We start from the raw sequence: 9954 nt of genomic DNA on the forward strand, positions 1-9954 counted from the left end.
TTTAAGGATATGGAAAAACCAATCACTAACTTTATATGGAAAGGAAAGAGACCTCTAATAAGCAAAGCACTATTGAAGAAGAACAAAGTAGGAGGTCTCACACTGCCTGAACTCAAAACCTACTGCACAGCCACGGTAGTCAATACTGCCTGGTAGTGTTATAATGGGGAGCTCTGGTAGCATAGTGCCTAAGGCACTTGACTGCTAACCAGAGGCTGGCAGTTCAAACCCACCAGCCAGTCCTCAGAAGGAAGATGGGGCAATCTACTTCCATAGTGATACTGCCTCGAAAACCCAAGGAGGGGTTGTTATGAGTTGGGTCTGACTTAACAGCACATAACAACAACAACAACATTGTTATAATGACAGACACATAGACCAATTGAATTGAATTGAGAACCTGGAAATAGTTCCATTGACCTATGGCCCTTTGACAAAGGGCCAAAATCCATTAAATGGGGAAGAGAATGTTTGTTTAATAAATGGTGCTGGCAAAACTGGAGATCCATTTGCAGAAAAATGTAACAATATCTGTACCTCACACCATACAAAAAAACTAACTCCAGATGGATCAAAACTTAAATGTGAAACCTAAAACTATAGAGTTCCTCAAGGAAAAACTAGGTGTAAATTTAGGGGCCCTAATATATAGCATAAATAGACTATCAATCATAACCCAAAATGCACAAATAACAGAAAAGAAACTAGATGAATGGGACCTTCTAAAAATTAAGTTTGTATGTGCTTCCAAAGATTTCTCCAAAAGAGTCAAAAGAGAGCCTACAGATTGGGAAAAAAATGTTGGGCAATGACACATCTGACAAGGGACTTATCTCTAGAATTTATAGAAAACTCCAACACCTCAATAACAAAAAGACAAATAATCCAATTAAAAATGGGCAGAAGACATGAATAGACACTTCGCCAAGGAGTATATTCAGGCAGCCAACAATCATATAAAGAAATGCTCATGTTCATTAGCCATTAGAGAGATGCAAATCAAAACAACAGTGAGATATCATCTTGCTCCAGTAGCAAAGTTCAACAAGACAAAACAACAAATGCTAGCAAGGATGTGGAGATATTGGGACTCTCATACACTGCTGGTGGTACTGTAAAATGGTACAATCACTGTGGAAAGCAGTTTGGTGATTACTTAAAAGGTTGGAATTAGAAGTACCATTTGACCCAGGCATTCCATTACTAAAGAAGTGAGAGCGTGACACGTGAAGACATATGCACATCCATGTTTATAGCAGCACTATTTGCAATAGCCAAAAGATGAAAATAACCTATGTGTCCATCAACTGAGGAACAGATAACCAAACTATAGTACGTACACACAATGGAATACTGTGCAACCCTAAAGAACAACCTTGCTGTGGTTGTTACGTGCCGTCAAGTCGGACCGACTCATAGCGACCCCTCCTTGGGTTTCCGAAGTAGTATCACTATGGAAGTAGATTGCCCAACCTTCCATCCGAGGAGTGGCTGGTGGGTTTGAACCGCCAGCCTTCTGGTTAGCAGTCAAGTGACTTAGGCACTATGCTACCAGAGCTCCAAAAGAATAACCTAGAATCTGCACACTGCATAACGTGGATGAACTTGGAGGACATTATGCTGAGTGAAATAAGTCAATCACAGAAGGACAAATATTGTATTAGTCTGTTATTTTAAAAAGTCAAGGAAACATTTATATATGGAAGGAAATCTTTGTTACTTACCAGGGGTGGGAGGGGAGCGGAGGGGAGGGGAGGGAACACTATTAGATAGGTAGAGACAAGTATTGATTTGGGTGGAGAGCAGGGCAATTTACCAAATGTTAATGATCAACATGGTAGCACTGAGGAAGAGGACAACAAAGAGAGGTACATGGGAGGTACAGACAACAGAGATGACCCCTTTTGCACACACAGTACTGAATTTTCAGCAAAGGGAAACATGGGTATACAGGTGGATAGATGTCTGGACAGGCTGAACTATTAGGTAAGTAAATGCCCACGGGTCCTTCAAACTGCATTTCAGAGGAATTATAATTCTCTGTTAAAAATATCATGACATATTATTTCAAATACATATTTTTTCTTTTCAGAATTTTGCTTCAGGGCATTATGAAAAAGCACTGCTTGCCATCTGTGCTGGAGATGCTGATGACTATTAAAATAAAAAGAAGGATTTGCAGGACCACACACTCCTCTTCAGAGACACATCAAAAGATCTGATTTTGTGGTAAAATTTTGTTAACAGTAGCATCATAACAAAACAATAGAATTGTATTTTCTCTTCTATCTTTAAAATCATTATAAATCAAATAAAATTCTATTGATGAAAGCATATACTGGTGCAGTGAATTGTTCGATATGTCCCTTCTAGCCATTGTCCTCCTTTCTGTGATATATTGTAAATCCTATTACCCATGCCTGTTTGGGGTGGTGTGGTAGTTAAGGTCGGGTGTCAACTTGGCTGGGCAGCTGGTAGTAGTTGTTTCCTATAGTGACTGGCAATCAGCTCTGTGGTGGGATTTGCCTTGAGCTGCTGCTGATTGTTAAAGCCATCCACTTGGGTTATTTCTGTTGTAGCAACACAGGTGGACTGTATCTTGAGTCCTGCCTTGCTGGAGGGTATAATTCAAATCATCACCCTTAGCTTCCTTGAGGGTATACCTACAAATCTCCTGGAAAGATTCACTCCTCCTCTTGCTCCAGTTTTGTGTTTTGGCTCATCCTCATCTCACCCCTGGATTTGGGACAGCAGCCATCATCTGATCTGCTGATTGAGGTTCATCAAACCCTGAAAATTGGGAGGATCCTCCAGACCCACTCACAGATCTGGGACTCTTCAGCCTGCCAGCCTCCACCACTATGTGAGACAATCCCTTGGGTGTCTGTGGGTTCTGTGAGGCGTTACAGCAAAATACAGAACCCTAAGATGGGGAAAATTACTGGGAGGAGGAGGAGTTAATGTCTGTAATGATGGAGTGACTCGGTAGTTTGGACATTTGGGACATCTTTAACCTCCACCTCATGGGGACCGGCCTTGTGCTGATCTTTCTGAGAGAAATTGTTCAAGCAACTGGTTTTTCACCTATTATCTAAATCAGCAATTTATTAAATTGTGTTTGCTGGATTAGTAAAAAAAAAAAAAAAAAAAAAGTTATTGAAATAGAAATCATTGAAATGTGGACCATTGTTATTCTACAAGAGAGTTCTCAAAGCAGTCTCAAGCATGACTTGGAAGATCAAGGCAAATGTAGTGTGTTGATTATGCCTCTTAGAGGAATTTTCAAGACTGTTGTAGAAAAACAATAAAGCTAAAGATAACACCTAACACAGCTTTGAAAAGAGTGAAACATTTTCCAGCCCTGTACCATCCTCACAATCTTTGAGTCCAATGCTTGAGCCCATTGTTGCAGCCACTGTGTCAATCCTATTATCTCATTTGAGGGTTTTCCTCTTTTTTACTGACTTGCTACTTTACCAAGCATCATACATTTTCCAGGGACTGGTCCTTCCTGATAACATGACCAAAGTATGAGAGACAATTGAGTGGTGATCCTGCTGATATTTGAAATAATCAGTGGCATAGCTTCTAGTATCACAGCAATATGCAATCCACCACAGTACAACAAACTGACAGAAGAGTGGTGAACTAGGATTATAGTTTCTATAATTCATCCAATAAAATGTGAAATGAAAAACAAAATCTGGCAAGAAGAGGATTTATTTTTGCTAAGGAGAGGGTCATCATTACAATAGGAGGATGGGATTGTCGCACTAGTGAAAACAATAGGTAGAGCATAGGATCTACTAGGGCCCCAATGGCCAGCAAAAGAAGGGTTTTTATTTTACAGACAGAAGTAAACAAGATTAGAAAGAGCCAGAGGGACTGGGATGAGCAGGTGGCATAATGAGACAAGTGATTACTCCATGTCTTTCTTTGTGTTCAGATGATTTTCAGGAGGGTTGTTAAGGAAAGGCTGTTCAAAATTAGGATGCTGGTTATGTTTGAGAATGTGGTCAAAGTTCACTGGTCTGTGGTGAAGGGTCAAGTCTGACTAAGGTTTGGTCAAGTCAAGTTGGTCGATATTTTGTCCAGATTGGTCAGTGAGTACAAACCATTCAGTTAATAAGGCAAAGAATGGGAATTTGGAGGTTCTGTGTCAGGCCTTGTCCTAGGTAAAAAAGGGGGTGATTCTTGAGGCTTATCTATGTCTTTTGGGGAAGGGTGGTTCTTTTCAGTGAACTATTTCCTGAAACACGAATGGGTGGTGGAATGTCTTGACAATTTCTGTTTTCCAGGAGTGCAGGCCTCTAGTAAATTTCAACATCATCAGCATATTCCTTTTCTCCAAAATTTTACCTGAAATGTTTCACTTAGTTGTTTAAGTGCCAATACAACATTGTCATCTTCATCATCACATAATTCACTTAGTGAAATGCTTAAAAAGATTAATTTTTAAATTATCATCATTGTGGTTAACTGGTTATATGATATTCAAATACAGAAATATTTACTGTACCTGATGGATTGGATAACAAGTATAAAATCTCCAATTAAGTTAAAAGCATCTCCCATATTTAGCCTAGAAAAGAAATGGACAAGTAATATTTAGGGGAAGTATTATTATTTATTTGGTGTGCTCCCAATCTACAGTAAAGAACATAATAAACCCCAAACTGAATTGCTGGCCTTTGAACACACTCTCTTCATTAAAATGTGCCTAGCCGGAGTAAGCTAGGGCACACAAGAAAATCAGACACAGAATGACTACCAAACCAGAAAACCAAAATCATTGCCATTGAGTCAGATCAAACTCATAGTGACCCCTCCTTGGGATTCTGAGGCAGTAGCCACTCCTCGGAAGGAAGGTTGGGCATTCCTACTTCCGTAGTGATACTGCCTCGGAAACCCAAGGAGGGGTCGCTATGAGTCGGGGCCGACTCGATGGCAAATAACAACAGCAACAACATCACTACAGAAGTAGATTGTCCAACCTTTGTTACGAGGAGTGACTGAGGGGTTTGAACCATCAGCTTTCTGGTTAGCAGTCAAATGCCTTAGGCACTACAGAGAAGTGTCAGCATCTTTCCCATCTGGTATTTTACCATTGTAAGTTTGGTCCTGAAATGACTTGACTAGTAAAGATGAAGATAATCTGGTTAAAAAACAAGATTTTTAGTGCTTTTGTGTATCACCACAGTAATATTACTAAAGTTAAATATTTGACATAGATTGAAAGTAGTGCCAAAAAAATCGGCATAACACATCTTAAATCATTCTTCCTAAGTCATAATGCCTCATCACATAAACACTTATTAACATACACACATATAGATAAAGATATTAAAGTAATAAAGATACATTATACCAATAATATAAAATGAGTGCTAACAGTGAACCATGTTTATAGAAGTTCAATGGACATTTCATTCCATTTTCATCATATTTACTCAACTGAAGGAAATGAATATCCTTTGCATTCACACTAACTGTTTGTAACACCTCCTGAGGAAAGGTAGGAATTCTAGATTATTATCATTCTTTGGAGATATGCCTTAATTTATCATAAAACTTGATTAACTTTGTTAATCACATCCAGCTAACCAAAAAAAAAAAGGAGTATTTTAAATGAAGCATTGTCAAATATTCAAATAGTACATGAAATTTCTCCAAACTTTAACATGAATACCCCAATAAAATCAGTTCAAAAAAGTTAAGTTATAACTATTTTTGGTGTCATGGGAACTCTTTTCCACTTATTGGAAATTTAAAGTTGAAAGGCATTTTAACAACCTCAGAAATATTTCAAATATTTTACAGATTTATTTTTTGAAAAAAAAGTCCAGTGCCTACAAAATTTATATTGGTATGAGCTACACATAATAGTGCTTGTCCTTCCCTTTGCCATGTACTCTATTTTTTCTTATTCTGTCTTATAGGATAAAAGCATCTTATCTTAGAAAATGATTAGATCACAGTCATTAGACTTAAACTCAAAGGTTAGTTCCTGCCAAAATACTACAAAATGCTACAGAAAAGGTTTTTGGGGCTAGCTGGAAGTGAAGGTCTCATTTTTCCCAAGTCTGCCTAGTGCTTCTTGTAAGGCAGTAAAATTGAAGTTTCTGATACATATTTATTAGATGTCTACTTTGTGCCATGTGGTTCAAGGAACACAAAAATATGGAGAAATAAACATAAACTGCCCTCTGATGGCATATCATAGGGCTTCCTGATCTTTAATATGCATTCCTCACTGAATAGGTCCAGATTAAGGTCCAAGATTCTGCATTTCTAAAAGGTGCTGCTGGTCTGTGGTTGATAAGTTGAGTACCAAAGCCTTAAAGTCTACTGATTCCCATATTAAGACATCATTTATACATGGTGATTAATTGAGAAAATGTCAGTCATTTTTTTTTCTTGTCTAATTCAATTAAAAAAAAAAAAAAAAACTTGTGTTGTTGTTGTTTTTAGGTAACATGGAGTCGGATCCAACTCATAGCGATCCTTTATACAACAGAATGAAATGCTAACTGATCTTGCACCATCCTCACAATTGTTGCTATTTTGTAAAACTGTATTTTGTTTTGTTATGTGTCGTCGAGTTGGCCCCGACTCATAGAGACCCTTCCATGGATTGCCGAGGCAGTATCACTACAGAAGTAGATTGCCCAACCTGAGGCAGTATCACTACAGAAGTAGATTGCCCAACCTGCCTTCCGAGGAGTGCCTGGTGGGTTTGAACCTCCAGCCTTCTGAATAGCAGTCAAGTGCCTTAGCCACTATGCTACCAGAGCTCCTTTTATAAAAACTACTCAATTACAAAAAAAATAAATAAATAATTCTCTTAAGAACAAAGTACTACTGTTCTAGAACAAGAGTGAGATGGCTTTGTTTTACTGAAGACTTATCTAGTACTAAAATCATGTAAACATTGTTTCTCTTAAATGAATAAACAGGATAAAAAGAAGTTTTACACTAAAATTGACCTACATCATTTACCACATTAATATCAAATAAATCTTGATCAGTGATATTGGACAGGCAAGCAAACAGTGAGACAGCAGTTCTGATTTCCAATCCAGGCATTGAATGACAGACCAGTTCGGAGTTTTCAGTTTCTTTATCTGAAAAGTTTAGTAAGAAATGAAGTGAAAAGACAAGTAAGAATTCAATTGAAAACTTTTCTCCTATTAATAAAAATCAGTTGTTGTCAAGTCGATTCTGACTCACAGAAACCCTATGTGTATCAGAGTGGAACTCTGCTCTATAGGATTTCAATGGCTGTTTTTGTTGAAGTAAAGCGTCACGCCTTTCTTTCAAGGCAACTCCGAATGAATTCACCTCCAGCCTTTCAGTTAGTGGCCAAGTGTGTTAATCACTTACACCAGCCAGGGACTCCTATTCTCCTATTAAACATTGATTATTTAAGACAAATATTATGTGTACCATTATAACTAGAAAAAATAAAGTTTTTTAAAGGAAAATATTTTAAGAAGAAAGTTTGGGAATTACGTTCCCAGCTCATCACTAGAAAGACTTTCTTCCTGAACTCAACTCACTCAGGTAACTGCTAATGATTCCAATATGTACTCATCACTGAGTCTACTTGGGCACTTGGGTAATTCTTACGGAAGTTTCCACTCAGAAATTAGGTAAACACCATACACACTAAGAAAGTATATGTCTCATCACATATTAGTGGACCTGAGAATAAAACAAACCAAACTCACTGCCATTGAGTCAATTCCAACTCATAGTGACCCTACAGGACAGAGTAGAATTGTCCCACAGGGTTTCTAAAGGTATAAATCTTTGTGGAAGTAGACTGCCTCAACAGGCAAGCAGACAGCTTTTACTCCCATGGAGCAACTGGTGGGTTCCTACCACTGACTTTTTGGTTAGCAGCCAAATGTTTAAACACTGTACCACAAGAGCTCCTTGACCTGAGGATACAAAGTCAAAAATCAGTGCTATCCTCCTATACTTTTAATAGGAGATTTATTATCAGTTGATTCTTCTCAAGACACTATGGAGCAACAAAAACTATGAAACTTCTCACAATAGAGTTAAAAGTAACATCAATGCCCACCTTATATTAATTACTCTACTATTCACATTTCCATAGGAGGGAAGAGATTTCTATTTCACTGACCAGGAGGCAAAAGTAATACTTAAAACTTCTACCTCTTGTCAACCTCACTCACATGATGCCAGGCTTTGGTGGTGAGTTAGGGAGAGTGGTTTTCTCTGGGGTTTTTTTTTTTTTTTCTCTCCTTTCCTCTACATTCTCTCTCTCTCTCTCTCTCTCTCTCTCTCTCTCTCTCTCTCTCTCTCACTTTTTCTCCTCCTTCCCTTCTGTCTTTGTCTTTTTCCTTTGCCATCCTCATTTTTAGGGGGCATTTTATTTTTCTCTGACAGTCACTATGGCTGTGTGTGTGTGTCCCTGTTTCCACATGAATTACTTGCTGTCTCTTCATTGTTCTTTCTTTCTCCCCCTCTCTGTGACTATCATGAGTGTTTATTTGTACCCCTCTGTCTATAGGAGTTCTGGTGGCATAGTGCCTAAAGCATCTGACTGCTAACCAGAAGGCTGGAGATTCAAACGCACCAGCCACTCCTCAAAAGGGAGGTTGGGCAATCTACTTCCATAGTGATACTGCCTAGGAAACCCAAGGAGGGGTCGCTATGAGTCAGATCCGACTCAACAGCAGTGAATTTTGTTTTGGTTTTGGCCTATTACTCTATCTCTTTCTCTTTTTCTGTAACCCTCTCAGTCTCTATCTCTATATCTAGATTAATTTCTCCCTTTCTGTATGTCTGTCTTTCTTCTTTTGGCTCATGTTTGTCTCTTCTATTCTTCTATTTCTATCTCTATTTCTGTATTTCAGTTTCTATCTCTCTTTTTTTTTTTTCTTTCAGTGACTCTGCCTCATCTCTCCACTCTATCTTCCTGTTTACTGCTCTCTGATTGCTTCTCTGCCTCTGTGTCTGTCTTTGTCTCTGTCCTTTTCTTTACTTACATATCTCAGCCTTTCCCACATGCTTCTCTGCATCTGCCTCTATCAGTCTTTCTGTCTTGTCTCTTTTAACTTCTTTTCTGTTTCACATCTACCTGCCTACTAAGGAGATACATTCCCATCTTTTATCCAGTAGGTGGTATCATACAGGGTAAGATATGCAAGGCAGGGGTGTTATTTCATTTGGGAGCTGTCTGGTGTAGGGCTATGCTTTATGAAGTCCATTTGGCTATAAGTGGAGACCATATTTTCTGAATCTGCTTTACCCATATAATTTTCAAGTTGATTGCTCAAATCAACTCAAATTTTGAGGAAAACTACAAATATGTGTTGTGCTCAAACTCCAAAGGTCAAATGCATGACTTGGATTTATTTTCCCTAAAGTAAGTCATCCCGTAATTTCAAATAGTAACAATCATCATTTTTTCCTATTACTTAAGTATGTGGTCCAGCTTTCAATAATGGCTACTACTTTGTTGCTAGGTGCCATCAAGTTGGCTCTGACTCAGAGTAACCTTATGTACAACAGAACGAAACAATGCCCAGTCCTGCAGCAGCCTCACAATTCTTGCTAAACCTGAGCCTATTGTTACAGCCACTGTGCCAATCCATCTCATTGAGCTTTTCCTCTTTTTCACTGACCCTCCACTTTACCGAGCATGATATCCCCCTCTAGGGAATGGTCTCTTCTAACAACATGACCAAAGTAGGTGAGACGAAGTCTGGCCATTCTCACTTCCAAGGAGTGTTCCACATGCACTTGTTCCAGGACAGATTTGTTAGTTCTTCTGGTAGTACATTGTACATTCAGTATTCTTCACCCACAGCACAACTCAAAAGGGTTGACTCTTAGAGGCGGGGCAAGATGGCGGACTAGGCAGAAGGATTGCACAGACCCTCTTCAACAAAGAAAAGGGAAACCAATTAACACAGACAC

At 38.6% G+C, this 9954-nt stretch overlaps 1 protein-coding gene across 1 annotated transcript in view; it reads left to right on the forward strand.

Moving 5' to 3' along the window:
• Positions 1 to 2161, forward strand: part of ANXA10 (annexin A10) — a 119441-nt gene extending 117280 nt beyond the window's left edge. Inside the window, exon 11 of the mRNA XM_007952892.2 lies at positions 2093 to 2161. Within this exon, the coding sequence (XP_007951083.2) occupies positions 2093 to 2161 (69 nt within the window). The remainder of the gene's footprint in view (positions 1 to 2092) is intronic.
• Positions 2162 to 9954: the final 7793 nt, after the last annotated feature.

This window comes from Orycteropus afer, unplaced genomic scaffold, assembly GCF_000298275.1.
Source record: "Orycteropus afer afer isolate SDZICR_OR568_19922 unplaced genomic scaffold, OryAfe1.0 scaffold00364, whole genome shotgun sequence".
Lineage (NCBI taxonomy): Eukaryota > Metazoa > Chordata > Mammalia > Tubulidentata > Orycteropodidae > Orycteropus > Orycteropus afer.